Source organism: Panthera tigris, chromosome E1 (genome assembly GCF_018350195.1).
Source record: "Panthera tigris isolate Pti1 chromosome E1, P.tigris_Pti1_mat1.1, whole genome shotgun sequence".
In the NCBI taxonomy this organism is placed as follows: domain Eukaryota; kingdom Metazoa; phylum Chordata; class Mammalia; order Carnivora; family Felidae; genus Panthera; species Panthera tigris.
The window spans coordinates 59,490,245-59,517,674 of NC_056673.1; the positions used below are offsets into that span (position 1 = coordinate 59,490,245).

At 63.6% G+C, this 27,430-nt stretch overlaps 1 protein-coding gene and 1 long non-coding RNA gene across 7 annotated transcripts in view; one reads left to right on the plus strand and one right to left on the minus strand.

Annotated features, from left to right (window-relative positions):
• Positions 1–5,406: 5,406 nt before the first annotated feature.
• On the minus strand, positions 5,407–6,690 carry LOC122233512. Its single transcript, XR_006211066.1, has 2 exons — positions 6,439–6,690; positions 5,407–5,756 (listed from the first exon to the last, which is right to left on the minus strand). It is a non-coding gene; the product is annotated as an uncharacterized LOC122233512 (long non-coding RNA).
• Positions 6,691–6,959: 269 nt separating this feature from the next.
• Positions 6,960–27,430, plus strand: part of BAIAP2 (BAR/IMD domain containing adaptor protein 2) — a 62,753-nt gene continuing 42,282 nt past the window's right edge. For 4 of the 6 annotated variants that reach the window (XR_006211005.1, XM_042965736.1, XM_042965737.1 and 1 more), the window contains exons 1-3: positions 6,960–7,167; positions 21,329–21,404; positions 24,030–24,116. Coding sequence is in view for 5 of the 6 variants with exons in the window: in XM_042965736.1 (XP_042821670.1) it covers positions 7,114–7,167; positions 21,329–21,404; positions 24,030–24,116 (217 nt within the window). In the remaining variant the exon portion in view is untranslated. Of the gene's footprint in view, positions 7,168–7,388; positions 7,481–21,328; positions 21,405–24,029; positions 24,117–27,430 lie in introns of those variants that run through there. The other 2 variants (XM_042965734.1, XM_042965738.1) reach the window with 2 other exon arrangements.

A 27,430-nucleotide genomic window follows, 5' to 3' on the forward strand; every position in this document is an offset into this window, starting at 1 on the left:
TCCCAACCATGTGAGAAGGGGGCTGGCCTGACCGCCAGGAAGAGCAGCGTCGAAGCCACCCACCTGGTCCCTGTGCCACCTCCAGGGGGACACGCCTGGCCCAGGGGAGGAGCCACCCCAGGCAGGGAGTCGACAGGGCGGCTGGAGTCGGGCATCAGGGACTCGACGCCGGGCAGCTCTTACGGGACGACCCCGGCCAGTGCAGCAGACGCCTGTGCGCAGGACCTGCCGGCCCAGCCCGAGTGGGCTTTAACGCACCCCCCGCCCCCGGGTGGGTTCAGGATCTGCAGTGAGAAGAAAAAGTCAGATTTCAGGGCTGAAGGCAACATTTTAAAATCCGGCTTTAAATAAACACGGAATAAAAAAAGAGTGCTCGGAGCCTCCGGCAGCCGAAATTAGAAGCAGAGGCCCTGGGCGGGGGGCCATCTGTGCGCCAGGCAGCGCCGTCTGCAGTCTCCTGGCGGCGCCGGGGGGCTGGGGACAGGCAAGGCCCCGCTTTCCAGGCCGTCCTCCAAGTCCAGACTCCAGAGAACACGTCCCCTCCTCTCTGCTCCAAAACACCTTCCAGATCACTGTCCGGCCAGCGTAAGTCCGTTGAGAAGCAGAGAGAGGAACACCAAGATTGTGTCTCCGGACAGAGAGGCAGCAAGTGCGTGTGACGCCAGCGTCTTCCCTGTGCCCCCCGGGGCAGCGGAGTGACCAGCCGTGGCCGTGTGTGCCCGGGGCCTCCTCACCGCTAATCTTCTGACGGAGGCGCGGGAACCTCAGGGTCCCGCTCACCGGCTGGAGGGCCGCACCAAAGCTGGGTGTGCCCGATGGGGTGTGGGTCTCCCTACCCCTGTCCCTTCGTCGGCTCAGGCGACCCCCCCACCAGCCCTCCCGCCTCACCTGGCCTGGGGAGGCCCAGGTATGGGGGTGCCCGCATCACCTGCCTGGGCTATTTAAATCTGCATTGTCAGTTAACGAATTCTAATCAGCAGGTGGGTGACCGAGCTGGCAGACGCGAAATGACGCTAAGCTGCAGGGGGGAGGAGCCCCCAGAGAAACTCTGAGCCTCTTCGCGCCCCGGCACTCACCCCCGCGCTGCCTCCCACGGCCCCTGGAGTCACGCCGAGGCACAGTGATTATGTAAAGGGGCCGCCGGTTGCTGGGGAACCTCTCCCACCCAGCCCTGCCTCAGGGCCGGCACCTCCTGGCTCCCCCACACCCCCCTCCAGCCCCTCCAGGTCTGGCCAGGAGGGAAGCTGGGGGAAGCGGAGAACGGAGAACATTCTAGGCTGCCTTTCTAGGGGGCCAGGAGGGGCCCGAAGCCACACCTGAGCCTGTCCTGCCCTCCTCCGTCTCCGTCTGTGCTCCGTCTGTGCAGGGCAGCCTGGAGAGAGCCCAGCTCACTCACACCCCCCTCGAGGGCACGTACCCCGTGCTCCCTCCCGGGACAGACAAGGTAACGGCACAGATCCCTGCAGGCCCACGAGGAATCTGTCCTGTCCAGGGGCAATATTTTAGTTACAGAGAAGAAAGCCTTTAAACTGTGTGCAGGTCAAGGATGAGCAGGTTTGGGGGAAAGAGCAAATCTAGGTAACCAACTAGGGGGGAGGAGGGGACAGCCCTCACCTGGAGTGGCAGGTCAGCCCGGGCTCACCCCTTCCTGGCCTTGGCCCTGGCCTGTCCCGGCCATGTAGGGCCGCACAGCGGGGCCCTGCGCCGGCCTCCTGCACGAGCTGCTGTCCACAGACCGGGCTCCAGGGAGGGGAGGGGAGGGGAGGGGAGGGGAGGGGAGGGGAGGGGAGGGGAGGGGAGGGACGACGGCTCCACCTGCTGTTCCCACAGAGGCCGGGGTCTCAGGTGAGATACAGGCCAGGTAGGGGCTGGTGCACCCCCCCTTTTAATAAACTTTTAATTTCCGGACGGTTTTCAATTTATATAATTACTGCAAAGATCCCGTCCCCCTCCCCCCCCTTCGCCTGTTTCCCGCCAACACCTCCCGTCGGCACACGGAGTGTGTCAATAATCACAAACTCCTATGGGTTCGCTGCTGTCAACCAAAGTCCATACTCGGCTCAGGTGTCCTCGGTCTTCCTGTTGCCCCATCGTCACGTCTCCCCTGGGGCCTCTGGGCTGAGCCGTGTCTCACGTCCCTGGTTTCCCGTGGCCGGGCAGTTCTGGGGCTGCTGGGGCCGTCCCTCCGTTGGGATGTGTCTGGAGGTTACACGGGGGTGACAGGGTTCCGGGAGGTAGACCACAGAGCTGAAGGGCCACGCGTGATCACCGCGATGCCCAACTGTAGCTGCGACCTGGCCCGCCTGTCTGTCTCCCGGTAAAGCTCCTTCTCCCTCCTCCTGTGCTCTCGAGAGGGAGGTGGCCCTGCACGGCACACACTTAAGGGCCGGGGAGACTGCTTGAGACGGCTTCTCATGTGCCTTTCTACATGGCAGCTGGTGCTTTCTAGAAATGTCCGTCTAAGGGCTACCAACGATAATCTCTAGAACATTTAAGGGCTTGCCACGTGCCAGACACAGTTCTCAGTGCTTTCCTTCTTCCTCTTCCTCTTTTTTTTTTTAATGTTTTTATTTAGTTTTGAGACAGACAGAGAGAGACAGAACATGAGCAGGGGAGGGGCAGATCAAGAAGGACACACAGAGTCCGAAGCAGGTTCCAGACTCTGAGCTGTCAGCACAGAGCCCACTCGGGGCTCGAACTCATGAGCCAGGAGATCACGACCTGAGCCGAAGTTGGACGCTTAACCGACTGAGCCACCCAGGCGCCCCTTGGTGCTTTCCTGCTGTCCGCACCCTGAATCACCCCCATGTTCTGCGGCAGCTGCCACGGCCCACCTCCACCCAGGTGGGGCTGGAAGAGGCTATGGCAGTGCCCAAGCCCTGCCGGGCCGTCTCAGTGACTGGCTCCCGGTACCGACTCTTCCCGTCCTCTGCGTCCCCTCCCTCAACAGCACACCCAGCTGGGAGAGGTCAGGCCTCACCCAGTGGCAGGAAACACGGCCCTCCTTTTGTGCCGGACAAAGCCACGGTGTGCCGGAGGCCGCTGAGGTGACCTTCCTGCCGGCGGCAGGCCGGACTCCCCCGGGCCTGGGGGCAGCTCCGGCTTTCTTGCTGATTCTGCCGCCAGTCACAAAGCGTGTGGGCCTGGCCAGGAACCAGAAAACAGTCCTCTGGACACGGTTCGGACAGTTGTGCCGGTGACATGGCCCAGGCCAATCACCAGGGGCACTTGGCACGGACGGGAGGCTGGAGGGGTGTGGGGGGGATGTCAGTGGTGTAGGCCAGGGCAGACGGGAAAGATGAGGTCCTGCTAGGGATGCCCGTCCTTCCTGCTCTGGAACTTTCCGGTTACTGATGACAAGTGCTTGAATCCAGGAAGGCAAAAAAGGAAGAGAAGTCTGGATTGGGTGGCTCCTTCTCCGAGAGCGAGAGCGGGGAGGAAGGGGGAGGCGGAGGGAGAGAGAAACAGCCCCCTTGCCAAGCGCAGATGTCCCTGTGATCCGAGACAAATGGCCACCCCGTAGGCCAAGCCCAGCCAAAACCGGGTTAGGCTGGACAGAGAGATGGTGGCGAAAACCCTTCAAAGTTTTGCTGGGCGGCCACCTCAGAAAGGGCTCCTTCTGTTTAGCAAAAATTCACAAATCCTTGTGCCTGCCTGCCAGGAGAACAGCTTGCTTGAAAAGCAAAGGCTGTCATCCTGTAATTAAATCTGAGACCCCCCTCCCTACGTGACGCGGAGATGGAACCACTTATATAACACGCCTAAAAATAAGCTGATGAAGAGACGCACTTTTATTCTCCCTGCCTGCAGCCTTGTCTCCTGGGCCGCCCAGGCTGGGGTCTGCTGAGGCGGAGTCGGCGTCCACAGCACCACACGGTCAGGTTCTCGCCTCTGACTGCAGCCCGGCACCCGGCATGCACGAGGGCCCGGTGCCGGTGTGCGGGGCTGGGGCGGGGGGAGGGCCCTCTGGTTCAGAGCTACGTGCTGAAGATCCCCATGGCTACACGCCTCCCTGGTGGCACAGACCGCAGAGGTGAGGACCAACGATCAGAAGTGACAGGGAAACAGAGTGCCAGTGCACCTGCTTCCTCGGGGACACCAGCTGCCCCTCAGCCCTGCCCCAAGTGCAGGAAGACCACCACCCTGTTCCGGGGGTGCTGGGACCGCCCATCTTGGCTGGCGCTGGTCCTCTCGGACTTCTCCATCCTGACAATGCCTTGCTCTGGCCGGTGTTGGAGGGGGTGGGCCAGACCCCAAGTCGGGGTGATGATTTCCCAGCTGCCCCGAGTGCCAACCCCCGGGCCAGGGGCTGGATCCCACAGCCCCCAACACACTCTGAGTTAAGGAGAAGGAACAAGGTGGGGTTTATAAAGGGCCCTGAACACTTCCAAAAGAAAGAGGTGCCAAGACAAGGGTGGCCCCCTAAGTCCTGGGAGCTGGTGCTGCTGCTGACCTGTCAGTACCCCGCCCACCATCTCGTCTCGTCCACCACTCAGGCCCTAGGACCTTACCCTTGGTCCTCAGCCCCGGCCCCAGACACCATCACCACGTGAAAGAGCTTCCACACAAGTAAGAAAACCCCCAGAGAACACTGGTGGTCTCCTGGCGGGGTGGGGGTGGGGGGCTAAGACCCCTCCTCACAGCTGAAGGACTGAGCACGCCTATGCTGGAGACCTTTCTGGAGTCTGGTGGCTCGGAGAGGCCGCCAGGCCGGGTCCAGGTCTCCAGGTCTTGATAGGACAGCCTCGCCCGCGTCTCACTCTGTGCCTGCCATCAGCCCCGCTCGCTTTCTGGGTGACACTCCACGAGAGGCTCGCTCAGTTCCACTTGTGGCAGGGTGCTGACAGCGCCCCTCCCCCACCGCTCACCTCCTGCCCAGCTGCCAGGGAGAGGGAGAGGCCCAGGATGGCTGCTGGAAGGCAGGCCAGGCTCGGAGTGGCTCCCCTACCTCAGCTGCTACCAAAGGGGAGCATGCCCTTGGGCAGGAGAACGGTAGTCAAGGGCAGAACCTTCCAGAGAGTGGAGCGGTGCTTAGGACTACAGATGCTTCTCAGGAGAGGACTCTCTCCTCCCTCCACTGTCTTGAGACCGAGGGGAGCGGCCAGCCCAGGACTCTCCAGACTATACCCCTCCCCACCCCCTCCCCGGTTTTCCTGCCGGCTTCCACCTGTCATTCTTCTGACCCCAACCACGTCACTTCCCTTTGGGCAAGCAGCAGCCAGCTCTACCCCGCCCCCACCCAGCTCCACCTCAGCCCCTGACCCCGGTCAGTTCAACAGACGCTGGTCCTAGGGCCGGCGGGATGCAAGCGTGCACCACACCATGGTGGCCGGGAAGGAAAGAGAAAGAAGGGGAGGGAGACAACCCTAACTTCACAGCCGCACAAGCAGATAAATGTCCCAGTCGTCAGAGCCGGTTGGAATTGCTTTCTGTCACTTACAACCAAAAGAATCCCAAAACCTATAAACGCAGGAATCTACTTTAAAACTCTGCAAACAACAAATAAAGAAGAGGAAGCCACAGCTGGTTTCAGGAAGGAAATTCAACCAAAAAGGATCTGCCTGTGACGGAAGGCTTGCAGACAGGAGGGCAGGCAACCTCGTCCTGCACGTTGCTGTCCTTTCTTCGGGATGATCCCACGAAGCAGAATGCGGTCCACTTGGGTCCTGGTAGACTGGCTGTGACTTCGGGACTTGTCTTAGTCCCGGTCTGTCGGACTGATGTCTTGTGGGGCTATGTCTCCCTGGGCACCTGGGCTTGAAGGGAAAGTATGAGTGACCATCCTGGATGGGATGCTGGCACAATGTCAGGGCTTTGTTATAAGGAAACACTCAGATCTGGTGTTTCACAACGTAAAGCAAATAATTCCTCCAAATGCAACTCTAATTTATATAAATATTTTTTCAAAGGAACTGTACTGGGATCCCTGTGTGCCAGCTTGGTTAGCTTCCCCCGTGGAACCTCCCTGGAAAACCAGGCAGCTCTGGCCCCTTGATCCTTCAAGGAAGGCTCTCCTCCACCCACAGGGTCCTCCCTCCCCAAAGAAACTGCCCCCAGCAAGGGTCGTCTGCCATCACAGGGTCCTCTCCTTCCCTGGGGGTCCCCCGCCGTCCTCTCCACAGGGTCCTCTCCCCACCCCCCATCCGTCCCCTCTACCATCTTCCTGGCAAGTTCTCCTCCCCGAGCCCCAGGGTGCCCCTCCCCAGGGTTTTCCTCAGGGCCCACCCCACCCCCATGCTCACCCCTTCCAGGGTCCTCCCCTCCCAGGGTCTTCCCGCAGAGCACCACCCCCTCCCAAGGTCCAGCCTTCCCAGCGCCCTCCCCAGAGTCCACCCCCCCCCCGTTAGGTACCACCCCCCCCAGTATCCTTCCGTCTCAGGATCCTCCCCAGGGCCCATCCTCCCCGTGGCCCGAGTCTCCGCCGTCTCGCAGACTTACCTCCCAAAACTCCGGGTCCGGGCCGGACCGTGCGGCTGCGTGCCGGCCTCTCCCCATCATTCACTCCGCCCGCGCGGCCGGCTGCCCAGGGACTCTCCCCCGCCCTGCGCGAGCCCGCGCCCCCCGCCACTAGCAGGGAGCGGCGCCCAGGGGCCGCCCCGACTCGCGACTCAGCGAAGAGCCGCCCCCACGCGCTCTCGCCCACCTTCCGCTCTCCGCCTCCAGCGCCACCGGCCCACGCCGCCCCGCCCCCAGCCCGGCTGTCGCCCGGCCCCCAGGCTGTTCCCAGGGCCGAGGCCCGCGCCGCGCCTCCGCCTCCTCCCCCGCGATCGACAGCGCTACCGGCCAATTGCTGCCCTCAGCCGGCCCGCGGGCCCCGCCTCCTCCTCCATCTCCGGAACCTACCAATGGGAAGGGCGGTGCGGGGGCGGGGCCTGCCGGTTGCCTGGCAGCGGCGCGGCAGGGCGGGGGCGGGCGGCCGGGGGCGGTGATCCGGGTGCGGGGGGCGGAGCCTGCGGGGGGCGGGGCCTGGGTGGTTATAAAGGCGGCCGCCGGCGGGGTGCCGCGTTTCTGGTCCGGCTTCGCGCGCTGCCCGCCCGTTCCTGCCGCGCCCGCCTCCGTCGCCGCCGTCGCCCGTGCCCCCGCTCCGCTCCGCGGTGCCGCCGGACCAGCACCATGTCGCTGTCGCGCACGGAGGAGATGCACCGGCTCACGGAAAATGTCTACAAGGTGAGCCCCGCGCCGTCCGCGCGCCCGGGCCCGACCGGGGCGGCCCCTGGGCCCTTGGGGGGTCTTCTCGGAGCGGCAGCGGGGACCCGGCGCCAGCCGCTCGTTCGCAGGTGGGCTCAGGAGCCCCCCGCCCCGGCAGCCCTGCGTCGCCCCCGCGCGCCCCTTCCGCGCGCGTCCGCGCCGGCGCCCGGGGGACGGGGCCCCTCGGACCGGAGTGGAGCGGGGCGGGGGCCGCCGGGGGTCCAGGGGCCGCGCCGCGCGTCACCCTGCACCCCGGACGGCGTGATGGCCCCGTGGTGGCCCCTCCAGCCAGGTTACGCAAGCCTTTGGGCACTTTCTCCTCAACAGGCTTTCCCCTTCCGCAACTCCTTCTCGGGCAGTGATGGACGGGGCCCCAGGTGGGAGGTCGCGCGCGGGCAGGTTGGAGGGGTGGACAGATAATCCATCATCTTATGTAACCGCGGAGGAGAAGACTAATTGTGTAGGAGGCTGGCGCGCCTGCCTCTGATGTGTGTGGAGAGTGGGGTTCGCGTCCTCCTCTGCACACTGTCGCTGTCACGTCTGAGCCCGCGGAGCCCCGCGGGAAGACCCCTCGGAGGCCCCCTCCCTGGTCATTTTGTGCCTTGTCGAGGTTAACAGGCCCTTGGGTTTCTGTTTCTCCAGCGTCTGTTTTCTCGGTTTAGACCCTCACCCCCAGTAAAACAGACCCAGGCTCCCAGGGGCTCAGGGCCCAGTGCAGTCCCAGGCGGGCATTTTCTCCAGAGGGAGAATCGGCCCCGGGCGTCCACAGCAATCCTCTTACAAAGGCTGCTTATTTCAGAACCGTATCTGAAGGTTAAGCGGTAGGCTGGGAGATTCAGGTGTTTACGCCGTGGCTGCTGGTTCACGGCCACTAAATGGGATTGCAGGGCCCCCAATTGTGTTAACAATTGTGGCTGTGCCTCCTTAGCCAGTGGCCTGTGAGGCCCTCCCCCTTAGGCTGGCTCAGGCTCTGGACGGCCAGAGGGAGACCTCCCAGGTGGCCCCCTTTTCTTTCAGCTGGGTTTAGGGTGGCAGACTGTCCGGTAACGCGGCTTCTCATGTAGGGTTTCAAGTTAGAGCTGGGTCATGGCAGGAATGCTGAAGCCGGGTCGGGATTGAGTAAGTCGGCTCTGGAGCCATGTTGGAGCTGCTGGTGAACATGAGTCGAAGAGGGCTGAGGACTCGGCACGGAAAAGGAACAGCCTCTGGGGTTTTGTGTTTGGTGTCACGGAGTGTGTGGCATACGTTTCTGGTCGTGTTGCTCTGCAAACGCTGTCGGGGAAGGGAGCTTCATTAAGTCATTAGTCATTAGTTCCGTAACCATGTGCTCGTTCTTGAAGGGGGGGGGGAGGGAAGTGCCGGGCAGAGGGTCTCTTTCCTATTTTCCTTGCTTCTGCAACGAAACCATTAAACAGGAACTTCCATGGCGAGGATCGGGAGGGGTGCACGGCCTGGCTTCGCTCTGGGGAACCCACGATCATCCGCACTAAAACTCTCACAGCCTGGGCGGTGAGGCGTGCAGTCACCGCCGAGCGGCTTCCAGGCGGAGCTGTGATTTACCTGGAGCTCTGCAGGCAGCATGAGGGCAAGGGCTGTGAACCCCTGGGAGCAGCCTGGAGGGTTGGGGTGCACATTCAACAGGCAAGTCTGTGGCGTGTGCTGTCGCTCGGTTCACTAATGAGCTCCCGTGGGCAAGCGCGGCAGAGAGAGACCCAGGATCTGCAGGGCTGGACGCAGCCGGCTTTGGTGAGAGCAGGGCTGTGCCCCCCGCGACCGCTCCGGGCCTCACAGCAGGCCCGCGCTGCAACGCAGGCCAGGCGGGTTGGGTTGTAGGCGGTGCTCTTCCCGAGGCTCTGTGGCCCGACTGCCAAGTCTCGAGTGCCGGTGCTGTGTTACCCTTTTGTGTTCTGTCGCTGGGGAGCTCGGGGCTCCGCAGCAGAGCCGGTACAGGTGGGGCGGCGGGGGCACGCCGGCCAGGCAGACAGCAGCCCACACGGAGACACGGCTGGAGCCACCCGTGTGGACCCGGCTGGCCCTCTGTTTCGGCTGGGGGCCGCGCTGCCCCCGTTCCTGGGTCGGTGGCTTGCGGAAGGGTGGCCGGGATGTGGCCCCTCTCTGCGTCCCCTGCGCTGCAGCGCGACTGTTTGCTTTGGCCCTGCATCCTTTCAGCTCCAGCTCTGAGTGCTGTTTGCCTTGGCAGAGGCGGGAGCGGCGGGGACACTCGTCCTTGGCCTTGCTGATTAAAAATGTGAGAATAGACCGCACTCCTCCCTGGAAGAACCAGCAACACAGACTTTCACCTTTTTCTCTGTGGCCCAGCTTCTGCCGGAGCCGCGTCCTCGGGGAATTTCACGGAAGCTGAAGGGGAGAGCAGCAGAATGCCTTCCTGATGTCCCCTGAGAACTCACCCTCGGGGCTGGGCAGGGCGACAGGCACTGGGCCGGGTCCTTCAGGGGATGGGGGTGCAGGCAGCAGACCCCAGAGTCCAAGACCTGGCCAAGGGGGCAGCTCTGGGGGGTTGCCTGGAGTGAGGGACAGAGTGGGGCGGGGGCCAGCACGAAGTGCTCAGAATGAAGCCCCAACTACAGCCCTCTCGGGAGAGACCTCTGATGACCCGATGTAGGGAAAGGGGCTTCTGTAGCAGCTGGCCTCTGTTCCTGGGGATTCTGGGGAGCGACTGTCAGGTTGGTGTTCTCGTGGTCCGGTAGGCCGGGAGCAGCCGTGGCTCTCAGGTGACCTTGTGACCCTGGAGGGGAGCGGCTGTGCAGCGTCTCCAGGAATAGGGGCATCCGTGGCTTGTCCTGAGGACGTGGGAAGGTGGGAGACAGCCTGAGAAGGACGAGTTCCCAGGAAAGCCGTGGATGTGATTGTTTATGGTGTTGAGGCTTCTGGGCCTTGGTCCACACGACCAGGCCGGTCACTAGAGGCCGTCTGGTCGTCCCCACCCTGTAGCTGTTGTGGGGAAGCCGGCCCGGCCGCAGCTGCCTCGTGAAGGTGGTGGGTGAGCCCGGGGCTCACGGAGCTGGAGTCAGGCAGGTTGGCTGCCGCTGGTGCCGTTGGTAAGGCTGGTGCAAGGTGGTGGGTGTTGGGTGCTCGTGAGAGGGAGCTGACCTGGGCAGGTGAGAGCCCGCGGCTGGCTTTTCCCATTGAGGCCCGGCTGCCCGGGCCCTGCCCACTACCCTCTGCTGTGTCCCACATTCTCCTCCAGGTGGGTGCCCGGGGGAGCCCCGGGAAGCCTTGTGCCGCTGACCCCGGGCCCGCTTTCCCTCACACACAGCTGGACAATCACGCTGGAGTGATTGCTGCCATCGGAAGCCTGGGGTCTGGCGTGGACGGAGCTCAGTGGACCCTCGGCCGGAGAAGGCCCGCTGGGCTGTGATAGGCAGCTTCCCTGGCAATGGAAGTGCCTGCTGTGTGTGCTTGCGTGTGCTTGTGTGTGCTTGCCTGCGCGCGTGTGTGAACGTGAGGACGCGTGTGTATGTGTATGGCGTGTTTGCTTAAGAGGCACGCCTGGGGGTGCCCCGTCGGGGGGTGTCTTCTGGGGGGTGGCAGCGCCCGCCATCACTGCTCTCCGGTGTGCTGCGGGGTGCACGTCCCGGCCTGCCACCGTCCCGCGCCCTGTCTGGAGTAGCCGGCTGGTGAGGGGCAGTTTCTCTGTTGTGCCGACCTCGGAGCTGCCTGGCTGTGGCAGCTTCTTGTGCCTAAGTCACGTCCCAGAGACTGTCGGCTCTGCACAGGCTCCTCGTTGGCTGGATGCCTGGGGCACGGACGCTGAACACAATGGGGTGGCCTCGAGGCACTGGGGCCCAGCCCTGGGGTTCTGTGGAGTCCCGAGCTGGCTCGGGAGGGTCTTGCCTGGGCTGTCCCTGTGGGTCTGGCGTCCAGCACACGTCCTGTGTCCGGGAGGTTGGCTTGGCTCACGGGACTGACCGCTGTGCGCCAGGGGCTTCAGGTCGGAATGGTGGCTGGCGCTGGCCCCGGGCTTTCGGGTGCCATCAGCAGGGAGAGGCGCTCGCAGGTGCCGTGCGGTTCTGGATGCCGCTCCCTCGGGGCCATCCCCCCTGGCATGGATGTGCTGGCTGGGCTGCCTGGGACAGGCTGCCTTTCGTGGGAGGGTTGGGTGCTGAGAGAGAGGGCCTTGTCCCCTCCTCCCGGGCTCGGGGAGGAGGGCTGCACTCCTCCTGAGTTTGCAGGTCTCAGTCCTGCTCAGGAGATCCCCGCGATGTTACCGTGGGACGTGGGGGCACTGGGGGGCCACGGACCCGGCTGGCCTCGCTGCCCACTCGTCCCCGTTCAGCCTGGCATGGCACCCTGGACATGGGCTGTGTGCTGTCACCCTCCAGTCAGGACACCTGAGCCGTCGGTCCAGCACGGGGCGCCCTGGGCCGCTGGCCTGGCTGGCTCCGGGCCTCTTTCCTCCCTCCTGCGTGTACTGAGCCAGGGCCTGCCCGCGTTGCCTTCTTGGCCCCTCTACTCGGGTCTCAGGGTGGGGCAGGTGTCCCCATTATAGCGCAGATCGTGTCCCCCGGACACACAACACTGGGGCGCCTTTGGTGGGGCGGTCGGTGCCAGGCTGCCGTCCGATGGCAGCCGTAGTGGCGACGGACGGCATGGACTGAGCCAGCACCCGCCTCCCCGGCTCTGATCCGCTCCTGGCCCTGACTGGGCTGCGTTGCCGGGATGGGGGTGGGGGGCTCGAGGGGCCCCGCCCCAGTGGGCACAGGTGGCTCCGGACAGTGGCCCGAGGGGAGGTGCGTGCCTAGGCTTCTCCTAAAGAGAGAACCTTTTGTCTCCAAGTGACATGCTCCCCAGTAAGGCCAGCCTTCCCCTGAGACCCAGGTGTGCTGACTCAGGACCGGCGTGGAGCCCTGACTGGGGCCTGCACGTGAGCACAGCGCTTGGAGGAACAGGCCGGGTTCCGGGGCGCCCCTCCCGGTCTGCCCTTCCGGCTGCTCCCGGAGCAGCAGCTCGGTGTCTCGTGGGTCCTAGAAGCTGTGGCAGGTCTGTGGCCCCAAGCACAACGTGTCCGTCTCTCTCAGGGCCCGAGGCATGCCGGGTGCCGCCTGGGAAGCAGTCGGTCCTGCAGCATCCTGGGCCTTGGCGTTGGTCCCCACAGCAGGGGGCCACGGGCCTGTGAAGAGAGGGGCTGGGTGGGGAGGGGGGGCCCGGAACCACACCGGGCCCGTCTCTAAGAGGTGACCTTGGGGACGGGCCAGGGGATCCGTGCCCACACTGTCCACAGGAGCCTTCTCCTGTCTCCAGCCCCTCCTGCCGACGTGCACCGCAGGAGCCCCCGTCTGGCCCCTGGGCCCCTGCAGGCCAGCAGGGTGGAGGCTCACCTGGCCTGTCCCTGCCCTGGCTCTGTGACCCAGCGGGATCAGTCCTTCTGCAGGCACCCGGTGTCCAGGGTGGTCCCAGGTCCCTGCAGGCACCCCTTCCCACTTCGGGGCCCGTCTGGGGTCTGTGGAGCCTGTCTTGAGGTCTTCGGCTACGAGATGAGCGTCTGAGGGCACTGCCGTGGGGGGCGGAGCACAGGAGGTATCTGGACGCGCGTCCCTGGACTCACACCCCGAACTGAGATGCCGGGGGCCGGTGAGGGCCACCAGGAGGAAACAAGGCCGCCGATCAGAACGCAGTGCTTTCTTTGTGGTTGGGATTTTAACGATTTACTTACGGAGGTAGTTTTTTAGAACCATTGGACGATTTTTAGAAAGTCCTGTGTTAAACACGCGTGAAATAAATCGGTAGGGTTTGCGTGAAACTGCTTCATGTTCAGAGTCGGGGTCTCCCGAGTTTTGTTCTGGCTCACAGCCCAGTGTCACGGTGTCCCCCTCCGCCTCCCCCTCCCCCGGGGCCATCGGGTGTCGGTGTTTCCTGAGCGAGGCTTTGGTGTTTCGTTCCAAGCCTTGAGACCCATCCCGCCTTCTTTGTTGCCTTCTTGTTTCTCTGATTGAAGGTTTCCAGACAACAGCCAGGACCCCTGTTCCTTCTGAGTTGGTAATGGTTTGTGGATGTGACGTCCACGTTTGCCTGTGGCCAGCCATACCAGGGACAGTCATGGGTCGGCGTGTAGCAGGTGACGACGCGTGTAATAGATCACAAAACCAGGGCACCTGTAACCAAGATGTCATAGGTGTTTGTGCTGGGAAACAAATCGATGTTTTGATGTTGGAGTTGGCGGTGAGAACGGGGTGGGGGCCCCCCATCCTGGAGCTAGAATACTGTCCAGCAGGGCACAGCCATCACCCGGGGCCACACACGGAGGCAGAGTGGACTTGCCGTTTCTGGTGGGACTTTTAAAAGAAGAGGTTGGGGCAGAAGGGCCGCTGCCCAAGGTGAAGTACACCCAGGGCCTCTCTGCACCCGTGTGAGCCTCCCATGGGGCTGGTCAAGCCCTCTCTGCCCTGGGAGACTCTCTGGTGAAAGAGGCCTGTTGTCTGTCCCTCCTTCCATTGTCTCTGCTACTCCTATGGAAGCCTTGTCTTTTGCAGTCCAGAGCGGAGCTCAGGCCATGGCCTGTCTTGCCCTTGGGAATCCGGGGCCTTGCTGGCCCCAGGCTGGAGTGGCTTGGATGCACCCGTCTGCTGGGGGCTGGGGTCAACCCAGCAGCCGGAGTCATGATTTCAGGCCCCACCTGGGGAGGGGGCTGTGAAGTCAGGTGTCTCACACTCTGTCTCTGGCTCTGCCTCGGCAGCGGGGGGCAGGCCGTGGGCCACCTGGGCTTTCCAGCCTGCTGGTAGTCGTGAGTAACTCTGACAGCCATGGGCCAGGCACTGTGTGCTGAGAGCCGTGCACCTGACCTTGCTTATCCCTCAGCCCGCTGCTCGAGGGGACCCTGGCTGGCCCCGGCGGGCAGGGCGGCCTCTGTGAGGTGAAGCAGTGTGGTCTAGCCGTCAGCTGGTCAGGGGCTGAGCCGGGGCTGGACCCGGGCCTGTTGAGGCCTGGAGCCGGCTGTTTTTCCATTCGAGGGTCCCGCAGATTTCAGGCAAGTTTTTTCTCCTTAACGAGTAAACGGGCCCGTAGAGTGCTTCTTAGCGTATGGAAGGTGCTGGGCGGGTGGTGGCTGTGGGAGTTCTTGAGGTAGCAGGAGGTCAGCGCCAGAGTGGGCAGGCCCAGGCGGAGGCTGACTTCCTGAGTGCTGCGTGGCCTGTGTTCCCATCAGCGTGACCGCCTCCTGGCAGGGACATCCTACCTTATGTGAGGGCAGCGGGAGGGGGCGGTTCCAGAACATTCCAAGGCTGCGTCCCTGCTTGCTCATAGGTAGTTTCTCACTGGAGCCCAGCCCTGTGAAACTCCGGTCAGAGTCTTCCCGGGGACGAGGACGGGTCAGTGGCCTTGGAATATTCTAACTGGGCAAGCAGGAACCAGACTTAGTTTTGCTGTCAGTGTTGGGCCTTCTCGCTGCGAGTGGGGGTTGTCCCAGTGTCTCCGAGTGCTCCGGCCCTGCCAACACAGGGCAGCCTCAATGGGACGCTTACTCCTGACTGCTCAGGGGCTGGGAGCCCAAGATCTGGCACCGGCAGGGCTGGGTTCTCCTGAGGCCTCTCCCCTGGGCTCCCAGACAGCCACGTTCTGCCTGTGTCGTCACATAGTTGTCCTCTGTGTGTGTCTGTGTCCGATCTCTTCTGAGAAGGACACTGGCGCCATCGGGTTAGGGCCCACCCCGATGACCTCGTGCAGCCTGATGTCTTCTGTCAGGACTGTCTCCAAGGACAGCCACGTTCTGAGGGGCTGGGGGCTGGAATTTCAATGTATGGATTTAGGGGACACCAACGTGCCATTGGGCCCCCACCCCAGGGTGCAGTGGGCTCATACAGGTGGCAGGGGTCCTGCGTGCCGTCTCTCTGAATCGGGGTGACGGGTTTCCAGGCGGGTCGTATTGTGGGCTCGCGATGGTTTTCTGTCCACCCTCAATCAAACGGCAGTCGTGATTACGACACTAAGATTTCCACGGGAGCACGCTGTGATTTCGTCACGGAAGTGGTCGGCGGGAGCGTGGGTTGCAGCTTAGTGCTAAGCGCAGACAGAAAGCAGTGTGGGTGCGGGGTCCCGTTGGCACAGGGCCGAGCGGGGCGGGGGGGCAGGGGCGTGGGCACTGGAAGGTGTGTGTGGCGGGGGCCCGCTGAAGTCGAGATGGGTAGAGAGTGTGTCTCAGACAGGGGAGGAGAAGGCGGGCTGTGGGGCCCGTGTTTGGACCCTGCTGCAGGGATTGCCTGGTTCCTGGGGTCGGGGAGGGGTGTCAAGGCGTAGGGAAATTGTGGTGCCCCCCCAAGGGGGGAGCGGGGGGCCTGCGGCTCCTTGTTCTCGTGTGGGCTCGAGCCAGGGCCACCAAGTGGGCCAGAACGTTGTCTTCCGTCCCTGCGTTGCTGTGCCAGTGGCTCCTGGGGCCTCGGGGCCCCTCACCCCTCTGGGGGCTGTGGCAGAGACCGAGTTGTTACTTTATTGTAAGTTGGCGGCTGTCCCGAGAGCTGCCGGAGGCAGGAACGACTGCCTCACCACGGAGCTGCTTCTCAGCCTCTCTGACCCCTGGGCAAGGCCCACTGTGGCCGCCCTCCCTTGGGGGTCAGGAGCTCCGGCTCCATCTATTCTAGAACAGTCTGGTGCCTTGTTTGCTGCTGCCAGGTCACGTTGCTTTTTGGCGCTCTATCCTCGGGGGGCTGAGGCCAGCTCGGCCTCTCCGTGGCCCCGTGTGGCCCTCGTTTCTGCTGGCAGCTGTGGGGCAGAGGCCATGAGTGCCGTGGTGGCGGGGTGTGGCCTGAGGGAAGCTGGTGGGCTGTCGGCGGGGGGAGGGGGGGTCGTGGCCCATGGGGGTGTGGGAAGGGGAGCCCGGTGCTGTTAAAGTGTAATTGGTCTGTGTGGAGTGCTGTGTGGCTTGTCCCTGTTCCCAAGGGGGCTTTTTCTGCTTCCCCTGCTGGCCTTCACTCTCCCACCATCCCCCCATGAGCTGTTTTGTTCTGGAAGCTTCCTTGTATGCAGTCATTTTCTGAACAAGCATGAACACGTTCTTATTTTCTCTCTGGTTGTAACCTAGTGAGATCCAGCTCAAGATTTGCCTCCTCCAGGAAGCCCCCCAGCACTCACTGAACTCCCCAAGTTGGTTTATTCCTTCAAAAAGGGTCCCCAGGATAGATGTCCCCATCTTTAGAGGGGAAACCTTCCACCTGCCCCCACCCCCAGGCGGGAGTCAAGCAGAGCTGCCCTGAGAAGCCAAGCTTCTTGGCTTGGCCTGATGGTCCTTCCCACCCCCCATCCCCTGCCCCTCGCGCATGAGCCGGGCCCTCCATCCAGGGCGCCAGTGTATCAGTGCTCTCTGTGGGGGCTGCAGCGGGTAGGCCTTGCCCCCGCCTCCCCCCGAGGGGGAGGGCAGTGCAAGTGGCAGGGCAGCAGGCACCGGGCCCCTCGGTGGCTGGACGTCGTGTATCCCGGGTTGGCAGGGGGGGCAGGCCCCCTGGCATCAGCCCTCCCGCAGGTGTGTGTCGCCTCAGCACCCCCCTAGTTCTGGTGTTGCTGGACGGGCTCGAGGGAGCAGCTGGTCCAGCTTGACGGGCATCGGGACAGCACCGAGGCCCGTGTGCAGCGAGGGGTGAGCTCGGCTGTGTGGCCGGAGCTGGTGGGCAGGCGCTTAACTCCCTCAGCCTCTCCCCGTGCGTCTGCAAAACGGGCACTGGCACTCACGGGTCAGTCAGCTGAGGGCGCAGGATGCGGGGGTGGAAGGCCAGGGGGGTCCCTGTGCCGTCTCGTCCTCGCAGGTGTCAACTGTGTAGAGGGAAAGGTGGCCTGGCTTGGCCACTCAGCACGTGCCTGTGTGCCCGCCTGTCCTTCCTTTAACGCACACGAGGGGCTGGAGGGGAAGCAGAGGCTTGTCACTTCCCTCTGTCAGCAGAGGGACTTTGCTCTCTGTGACGGCCCTGCCAGGAAGGTGCTGGAGGGGGGCCATCGCTGGAGCCAGACCTAGGGAGTAATCAGGATTCCTGAGCCGCTGAGCAGCAGACCCGGGCACGGGCACGGGAGCAGGCTGGGACAAAGTCCTTGGGCAGAACTCCCTTCTAGAAACGTGTTGACTCCTCTCCTCGTTACCCCGCCTCGTTCCCAAGGGTGTCCCACTGCCCATTCTCCTCACTGGCCAGGCAGACTGTGACCGCAGAGTAAATCTAAGTGCCCACCAGTGTGCCGGAGGCTGGGAGTGTCCCGGGGCATCCGGGCAGGAAGGCTCCCAGCGCGCTCGGCTTGGTGGGGTCCTGCGACAGCCGCCTGTGCACCGCGGCTCCCCTCCTGACTGCTCTTATGGAAATGCGTGGCCGTGTCCCCAGGGTCAGGGTAGGGCGGCCCTGAGGTTGGGGTTCGGTTAGGCCCGGATGGCTGCGACCCCAGGGCCGGCAGGAGCGGCCAGCTTTGGGCTGTCCTGGCAAGGGGGTGACTTCCCATCTTGCCCTGGGTTCACCCCTCACTTGTGAGTGTGTCTGGCAGAGACCCCTCCTCTCTCTCACCCTTTCACCGTGTGTATCTTGTGGGGTGTCCAGGACCCCCTTGCAGAGACCCTGGCAGGCCACCTGGTAACTGGAGGCTGTTTGGAGATAAATATTGGCTGAACCGGCGGATAAGTGGAAGAATACTGATGCTAACTACAGTCGATGCTTGAATGTCGGGGAGCTTAGGGGCGCCGACCTCCCATCCAGGTGAAAATCTGTGTGTGACTTTTGACACCCCCCCCCCCCCAATAGACTACTGTTGGCTGGAAGCCTTCCCGGTCACGTGAGCGGTCGGTTACGCTTTGTATGGGACGTGTGTCACGTGCTGTGTCATCAGGACAAAGTAAGGCAGAGGAGGGGAATTGCCATCAAGGAGACCATTGGAAAGTATGTTTACGGTGCTGCACGAGTCTGCTGAAAAAACCCCCACAGACATGGGCCCGCAGAGTTCTGTGTTGTTTAAGGGTCAGGGGAGTGGTTCTTGGCCCGAGGAGTAAACACACAGCCTCCACATACGACATCGAGTCCGAGCCCATTTGGGATTCATTTGCATAGTGCACGTGTCAGAGCTGGAAGAAAACACTGGATGTTGCTCACGTTGTGGCATGGTGTCCTGGCCGGGGTGGGGGTGGGGGGGCGGTCCTGGAGTGTAGGGTCGTGGGGCCAGTGTGAGGCCGGCAGCGCGTGGCCCTGGCTGCCCGCGGCCCAAAGACGGTGGGCAGGGTAGGGTGTCCCCGGCCTCGCTCCTGTTTTCAGCGCCCCAGGTGGGTTAATTCCCTCTCCTCGCAAAGGAGGCGGGCGGGCCCCTGCTGGAGGGGTTGGGTGCCGGGATCTGCGCTCCCTGCAGAAGAGCCGTGAAGACAGTTACTCCGTCACTTCCGAGAAAAGGTGTCCAGCGTCAGTCCCGAGTCGCCCCCTTGTGATAACCGATAGAAGGCCCTGCTGCCCCCGCCTCCATCGGCTCTGCCCCACTGCCACCCCCACCCCCACCCCCACCCAGGGCCTGGTTAGGGAGCCGGTGGTGGGGCCGGTGTAGAGGGTGCCGAGGGGGGCGGTGGAGGAACCCCATGCCAGGCCTGCAAGGTGGTCCTGGCTGGTCTACGGCTGCCAGGCTTTGCGGAGATCCAGTGACGTGAAGGCAGGTGGGTGACTGTTGGCCGAGAGGCCTGCCTTCAGGCCGGGGAGCGGGCATCTGTGTGGGGCCGCAAGGACACTTCTGCCTTTGCCATCGCCTCCGGTTGAGACCGCGGCACCTGTGTGACCAGGCCCGGTGTCCTGGCCACCCGCCCCTTCGCGGCAGAGTGGAGCAGAGGCCGTGCCCTGCCCCCTCACTCTTGCATTCCTCGTGCGTGAGCTCAGCCGCGGTGCCGAGGAAGTGAAACCTGGCGGCTGTCCCCGTGTGTCATCGGGAGAGTGTGGGCAGGCTGCCACGGTGATCCCCTCGCTTGGCCTGGGCGGCTCCTGGCCTGTTTTCTGCTGTCACTCGGAATGTTAATGGGGATCAAACGATGAGCTTGGACGGAGTGTCCTCTTATGACCAGGAGCCTGGGGGTGTCACCCAGGAGCCAGGTGGCAGTGGTCCTGGGGATGTGAGTTGTGTTTTACCATCACGTTCATGCGCACACGCACGAGCACACGCTCTCACACGATCTGCGGGCACCCTGGGACCCCGGGACACCAGGCTCAGGGACCCAAGCCGCCCTGAGTGGCTTAACACCCTCTGTCCTTCGCAGAACAGACGCACAGGGACCATGTGGCGCTCTTCTGCCCTGAGCCCCAGGCAGCGGGAGCCTCAGAGCTCCCACGGGCCCTGCAGTCACCCCTCGCTGGTGAACCCCAGACCCGGCTTCCCGCTCAGAACCCTCCCCGGTGCCCACCCGTCTGCTCTGGCATCACTCTTCTGACTCCCAGGCGCTCCCTGGATTCGAGGCGTCCAGATTCCTGGGTCCCCAGACCAGGCTGCATGCCACCTGCTGTCCCCACGTCGCGGTGTCGTGTGTATGGACGGGTGGGGCCGGCCCCCTCTCCTCCTGAGGGCCTCCCCTTCTTGGATCCCAGAGCAGCTCCAACAGGGTCCCCGCATGGGCTGGCGCCCTTGGCTGCATCCTGGTCTCCCCTGAGCAGCGAGGGGTCCCTTTGGAATGTAGTCGGATTGCATGGCTCTGCTCAGAACCCCCTGGGCTTCCTCTCCGGCCAGGCAGAGCAGGGCCTTCCCACGCGGGCTGTGAGGCGGCGGGCTGGCTACTTCTTACCTCCCCGCCGACGTTTCGGCCTGGGTGCCGCCCTGCCGTCCCCGAGCATGCCGTGGCTGGTCCCTGGGCCGCCTCCCTGTCGACCCCACTGCCCGGCTCTCCTGCCTGTGCGAGCTGGGTCCCGCTGTCGCGTTCTCGGCCCGCACAGGGTCCTCACGGTCCGGCGTGGTGTGGGCGCGCCTTCCCTCGTGGGGTGCCGGCCCCGTGGGGGTGGGAGTTGGGCAGGGTCCCTGCGGCGTCCCCTGCACACCTTAGCTCTAGTGCAGCTGTAGCAGGTCCCCTGCCTGCCTGCGGATCAGGCTGCCTGCCGGGCTCTCCCTCGTCGCACCTCGGGCCCGGCCCCGTGTGTGCCTAGGCAGTAGCCTGGATGCAGGGCCTTGTCCCGTGGACACGGGTCTCTGTTCCTGTGCACCGCGCCCCAGGGCGGGCGGATGGCGGCACGGGACCAGTACCCACTTTTCCGGCACCAGACCCCACGGCCCTCGACGCCGGCCGAGGAGGGCTGTCACCTGGGGCTGGGGCTGCAGCACAGATGTCGGGGGAGGGCGGGGGCGCCCGGCCTCTGCTCACACAGAAGCCTCTGGGGCCTGCGTGCTCTGTGGTAGGATCAGGCGGTTTCTCCCCCCGGGGCGTCCGTTCTCTCATCCTCGTCAGACTGTCCTCAGACAGACGCCCATTGTGATAACGGATCTGAAGACATCGGATGTGGCCGCGACGGGTTTTCTTTGGAAGTCCTGTGCCGCGTGCTCGCTGGCTGGGCCGGCTCCCAGTGCCTGTTACCCCGTGGAGCTCACATTTGGCCGTGGTTCGCGTGTGCCTGTTTTTACGCCTCGTAATTAAAACATTTATTTGGCCTTCACGGTGAAAATCTAATTTCTTCCGTCTAAGAACGGCGGTCCGTTGGGCAAACGGAGCCAGAGTCTGTTGGATTATTCATAGCGTGGTATTTGCAGATCAGGCTGTGGGTTCCTCTAATCAGAGCTGATGTTTGGTAATTGATGTGTCGAGTGAAGACTTCAGTGGGAGGGGGCGCTGGGCGGCGCTGAGCCGTTTGTGCGTGGCCGGCCGGAGGGCTTTCCTCGGCTGACTCAGCCCCGCCAGACGGGGTAGTGGCACCTCGGCTGCAACACTTCTGAGCGCCGGTTGTCTGCCAGGCACCGCCACGCGCGCTCTGTGTTTACTTGTCCGTTTGATCCGCAGAGCCTCGATGCAGCAAGGTGTGTCCTCACCCCCATCGTACAGATGTGAAAACTGAGGCTCAGAGGGTCCGCTCAAGGGCAGGGCTGGGGTTTTGACTCCAGAAGCCTGAACGTGGCTTCATGGTCTCGACCCTCTGGGTTTTCTCCTCCCGTCGGGACCCTCCTAGAGCCACCACGTCACCTGGGCCACTCATGCCTTGTTTCTCGTTGCTTTCCTCAGACCATCATGGAGCAGTTCAACCCCAGCCTTCGGAACTTCATCGCCATGGGGAAGAACTACGAGAAAGCCCTGGCAGGTGAGGCCGCGGGGTGGGGGCCACGGCCTCCCAGCAGGTGGACAGCTCGTGGAGCCAGATGAGAGGCGGAAGGACGTGCTTTGTTCCGGAAACAAACTCGTCAGAGGGAGGGTGTGGGGCCGCACCCTGGAGGCCTGTGAGCCCTGGAATCTACGCCCACTGTTGTAGGGACAGCCATGTCCTCAGCCCTGTCCCAGGCTGTGGCGAAGGCACGGGGTCTGGCTTCTGTTTTAGTCCACAGCACGTAAAGACGCAGGTGCGGGTGTCTGTCCTGCACAGTCGTCTCGAAGCTGTAGGACTGGGGTCTGGGCTTGGGGCCACACCGTCTCCCTGGCTGGTGAGCACCCTGTACCTCCCAGAGACCTGGGGCGGGGGCGCTGGGGGCAGGGCACTCAGTCTCCACCAGGGAGGGGACGTTGGTGCCAGGGTCTGGGCCCTTCAGTCCCAGTGGGGGCCGGCTGACTCACGCCGTGGTCCGGGACGCCTGGGGGGACCGACTGCCCGTCTCCCCACCCTCGACTGTGTCTCTCTGGGCTCGGTGTCAGTGTCGCTCTAACTGTGGCGTCCTTGTGAGCAGAGCCCCCACCCCTAACAGGGACGTTGTGTCTGCAGAGTGTGCACTAGCCCCAGCCAGCTGCCCTGGGGTGTCCGCGGCCCCATGGGGGCCTTGTGGGGGGACCTCTGGTGGCGGCAGCTCCTGTTTCTTTCTGTTCCTGCGGTCACCTGGGAGCAGAGCGCCCAGCAGAGCTGGCTTGCTCCCGGACAGTGGCCTGGGTGGTCTCCAGGGGAAGGTGTCTGGCCACGGTCCTGCCCTCGCTGTGTCCAGGGGGCAGAGGACCTCTCGTCATGCAGCAGCCCGGCAGGTGGCCTGCACCCTGGCCCTCCACCTCGGCCCTGGTCCTTCCCTCTAGGGGACGCTGCTGCAGACATTTTTGGGGGACCGGGGCCTTGACGTCACACACCAACGGAGCCAAGAACGCGGGTTCTCGCGTGGCTGCTGTGCATGGACTGGTGGCGTTGACCGGCAGCCGCTGGCCATCTCCCTGTTTCCGTGTGGGTCTTGCACTGCCCTCTCTTCGGGGGGCACGCTAGTGTTCTGCACCCTGCCAGGCTCTCCTGAGCTGCCCGGCCCTGAGCCCAGGGCCACTGCTGCAGCAAGAAAGGAGGTGCACCTGCTCATTGAACACAGGTTCCGTCCCTTCCTTGAGCTGGAACCCGGGCTGTAGGATCTCCGTGACGATGGCAGGTCCCAGGCTGTGGCGGGTACCTCTGTGCCTGCCAGGGGTTAGGGGCTGGCTTGGCCTCTGTGCAGACATCCCACATCGGGTCTGCTGCCCCCCCGGGGCTCTGCACGCAAGACAGGCTGTGGCGGGTCGTGTGGGAGCGGAGTCTGTGTCCTGTCTGCAAAGCTGGGGGACAGAGGAGAAAGGAGGGCAGGGCACAGGCGAGCTTACAGGGCACAGGCCTGGCGTGTTCTGTTACCGCAGGGGCTCCAAGCAGGGGCCCTGCCGTGCCCGTGGGAGAGGCCCAGACTTTCATCTCTTCCTGGCTGTGGACCATCTTGCCTGTGCTCTGTGGATGCGGCTGACGGTTCCCTTCAGTGGAGCCGCCGTCTGTAGGACACTTGTCACCCTCACCCAGCCTCCTCGTGGGGCGACACCATTCCACTCCAGTCCCGATCAAAGCCACGCCGCGGTCTCCTCTGTGATGAGGCCGGGTGTCCTTCTGGGTCTTTCCGCCCCCGCTGGGGTTCCCCATGAGGCTCTCCAGGGGACCGCGTGTGGAGCCTCTGAGGGCTGCTTCCTGGACTGTCCCATGGGACAGAGCCCCGCGGGCACGTCACCTCCGTCTCCTCCGTGCTCTCAGCCTCCCCTGCCCCAGACTTGTGGCACCTTTGGCTTTTCTGTCATCAGTACGGAGCTGCCCACCTCTCCTGGAAGCAGGCACATGTCAGCCGGCAGGGCCGCGGGACAAACGGCCCTTCATTGAAGGCCACCTAAATGGAAGGTGACCAGGTGCCCGTTCGGCGCCCCTAAGCGGGTCCTGTAGAGAACGGAGGAGTAGATGTCCTCACGCTGCTGGCGCTGCCCCCGGCGCCCTGTCCGCCCTCCGGCTGGCAGGGCCCCTTCTCAGACGAGGGGTTTGCGGGCCCACCTGTGGGCGGGGGGCCCTGAGCCCTTCCCTGGGACGCCGGGTCCGCTTCCGACGGTGGCCGGAGCCGCAGGGAGCAGCGTGAGCCCCGCGGTGTGGCTTCGGCCTGCCGGGAGAGCTGAGGGGCGCCGTCTGCACACCTCGCTGGGGACCTCTGAGCACGCGGCCTCCTGCCTGGCGGGGTCTGCGCTCGGCACCCCCTGCCGCCCCTTGCCAGATACGGGGTGGTGGGGACGGCACCCAGCAGAGTGACTGGGGTAGCTCTGGGCCTGACTGGTGCGCCGTGTTCTCGCGAACAAGAGGAGCCCTAACGGTCGCAACGAGAGAATTTCAGCCAGAAATGGGGTGAGATCAGTGCGGGAGGAGCGCCTTGGAGCGCGGGAGGCTGGCGTGCACCGCGGTCACCGCGTTGGTGCTGAGGGTCCGGTCCGTCCCCCGCGAGGGCAGTAACCACGCCCTTCTCTCCTCTCTCAGGTGTGACCTACGCTGCTAAGGGCTATTTTGATGCCCTCGTGAAGATGGGCGAGCTGGCCAGCGAGAGCCAGGGCTCCAAAGAACTCGGTAAGACCCCCGGCGCAGTGGAGACCCCCAGATTCCTCGCATGTGCCCCGGTGGGTCAGGGGTCCTGTCCTGTGACTGGTCCTTCTTCCGCTCGGATCAGGTTTTCCTTGTCAAACAAGGAACTTTTCTGAGATGGCCGTGACCCTCAGAGCTGGCGAGGGCTGTGACTTACACGTCCAGCCGCAAGCGGGGTGTGCTGGGCGGCTTTGGGGTGCCCCTCAGAGTGCACGCAGGTGGGCCGGTCCCCGCCGAACAAGTGTAGCTGGTGGTGAGGACAGGTGCAGAAGCGCGTGGCTGACGTGGGGAGCCGTGCGGAGACTGGACCGAGGTGACAGCAAGCCTTCCCGGTGTGACAGTGGGAAGGGACGCCAGCCCATCGCGCAGGGTGACCCGGTTTTGCAAAAGTGCACACGGGCGTGCCTATCACACGGTAAACAGGGAAAGACCCCAGATGCGTAGCAGACGGAGCTCCGGGGACGGGTTCTTTTGTTTGTGGTTTCGCGGTTTTGCAAGTTCTCTAGCCGGAGCCCGTTCCGGCCTCGTAATCCAGGCAACACGCAATGAAGGGTGGAGAGTGTCGGTGTCCCTCACAGGCCGGGAGACCCTGGTTCGCTGGCAGGTGCGGGGCGCTGGCCGTCCGCGTCCGCGGTCCCGGGCCGCGGAGCCATCTTGCTCCCACTCTCACACTGTCTCATGCCACACGCCGGGCCTGTCCTCTGTGGTGCTTTGCAGGGGCCTCTGGCACTCCTGTGTTGGAGGAAACGGAGGCCTGTGCCCAGCTGGCCGGGTCCCCCGCAGGCCTGCCAGGAGCGCCCGGTGCCCAGATTTTCCACGAAGCCAGTGTGAAAACGCAGCTGTGTGTCGACGGACACAGCTCAGAGCTATGGCAGTTTCCAGGGCTGGGGGTGGGGGGAGCAGGGGCAGGGGGCGACATGCCGCGTGGAATGTGTGGTGACCGGGGCCAGACCCCTCACGCTGGCGGGCCTTCGTCCGCATCTGAGAAGCTGAGCTGCTCCCGGCCCCGGAAGGAAGCTGTCTGGCCTCCGTGGGCACAGGGCCGAGCCGCCCCTGCAGACCTGGGGGAGCGTGCAGGGACTGAGAGGCGCTCAGGGGGTCAGGCCTGCAGGTGCGGCCTTGCTGCTGGCGTGCAGGACACCCGGCAGGGGAGGCCCGGATGCCCCTGCGATGACGCCTCTGTGCTCGTGGGCCCAGAGGCCACACGTGGGCCTGCCTGGCGCTGCCGGGTCTCCAGGCCGCAGCTCCTACAGCCACCATCTGGGCCCCCGACCCCCTGGGACGTCCGTGTCGTGCGTGAGCCACGCGTGTTTGCGCGCAGGCTCCTGCCTGCGACGGGGGCATTTTATTGTTATAGGTAGTCACGCGGCGGCCCTGGGGACACGTGTGCTGGGGGCCCCGGTGTGTTTACTGTCTGTGGTCACACTCACAGAAGGGCAGATGTCTGCCCGCGGGAAACCACGTGTGTGGCCCCAGGGCGAGGGGTGGGCTTGCGCGAAACTGCGGCGACGGTCCAGAACTTCCTGCTGGCCGGGTCCTGGGCGCTGCCCTACCACGGGCCCGCTGAGCAGCTGGGCGGCCTTGTGTGGCGGAGCTGGGCCCCGAGCCAGGAGCAGGTCGGGGGAGGACGGCCCTGCAGCCTCCCGGTGACCCACATTCGGGCATCTTCCTGACCAGCCAGCGTCTCGAGCACCTTCTCACGTGCTCGCTTCTCTTCCTTGGCCAAGTGTGCGTTCACGTCTTCCTGTCTCTTCGTCAGGTTTCTGTCCTGTAATCATGTCGTACAAATTCTCCGCGTACTCTGGACGAGCCGTGTCGGGCACCGTCTTGCACGCGTTTTCTCGCCATCTCGTTCGCCTGTCGGTTCTGTGATCCTGTTTGTCGAAGAACGGGAGCTCGTTTTCAAGTTTGTTTCCTTTGAGAAAGAGACAGAGCAACCCGGGGAGGGACAGAGAGGGGCTGCGAATCTCCACGCTGTCATCGCAGAGCCCAACGTGGGGCTCGATCCCACAGACCGTGAGATCGTGACCTAGGCCGAAATCAAGAGTCGGACGTTTAACCGACTGAGCCCCCCACGCACCCCAACAGCATTTCATTTTAATGAAGTCCAACTGCTTGCTTGTTTTCCTTGAATCATACGACTTACGGGTTTTTCTTACTGTCATTGTGACTCCAGTGGTGATTTTTATTTTGACAGCTTTGTTTTTCCATTTGCTCTGTTCTCAGCGTGCTCGTGCTGGTTTGTCCCCAGTCCCCCAGACGCAGCTCCAGACTCCTCAGGCACCTCTGGGGCGCCTGGGGGGCTCAGTGCTTTGAGCGTCTGACTCTTGGTTTCAGCAGGTCGTGATCTCACGGTACATGAGCTCGAGCCCTGTGTCAGGCTCTGTGCTGATGGTGCGGGGTCTGCTTGGAATTCTCTCTCTCCTTTATCTCTCTGCCCTCTCCTTCACTTGATCTGTCTTCCAAAAATAAACGAGTACACTTAAACAAAATTTTTATTTTTTTAATTACACAAAATTTTTTTAATGTTTATTTTCGAGACAGAGAGAGACAGAACGTGAGTGGGTTAGGGGTAGAGAGAGAGGGAGACACGGAATCCGAGGCAGGCTCCAGGCTCTGAGCTGTCAGCACAGAGCCCGAGGTGGGGCTCGAACCCACGAACCGCGAGATCATGACCTGAGCCATAGTCAGACGCCCAACTGACTAAGCCACCCAGGCACCCCGAGGCGTCCCCTTTCCATCCCCGGGCCTGGGGACTGAGTTTCCTGGGTCCTGTTTCTCCCTGGGTCAGCACGTTGTCCTTTTATAAAAATGCTTCCTCGGCACGTAAGTGGGAAAATACCTGACGCCTCGTCTGTCTGCAGCTGTCCTCCACTTGGCAGAAGGCCTGGCTGACTGGAGTTCTGGGTAGGATTCGGTCTTCCAGACTTTCCCTCAGGGTCAGGAGGCCCCGCCCACCGTCGTCTGACCCCAGTGTTGCCTTCTTCCATGCTGCTCGGATGCTGATTTTTACCTGTGCGTGAATTTTTTTGTTTTTCTCCTCCCGGAAGCTTTTAAGATGTTTGCGTGTGGTGGCAGATCTCATACCGCGTCTGTGTGTGCGTGGAGGGCCCAGGCGGGGCTGGAGAGCTGAGCATCCCGCATCACGGGCTAGGCGTCGACCTCCAGGGCCATGAGCGGGGTGACCACGGGCCAGTGTTGAGGCCGCGACCCGATGTGGAGGAACGGAGGGGACCCTGGCAGGGGCCGAGGACAGACGCCAGGGGCGACGGTGTGCTGGGGGGGAGGTGGCGAGGCTG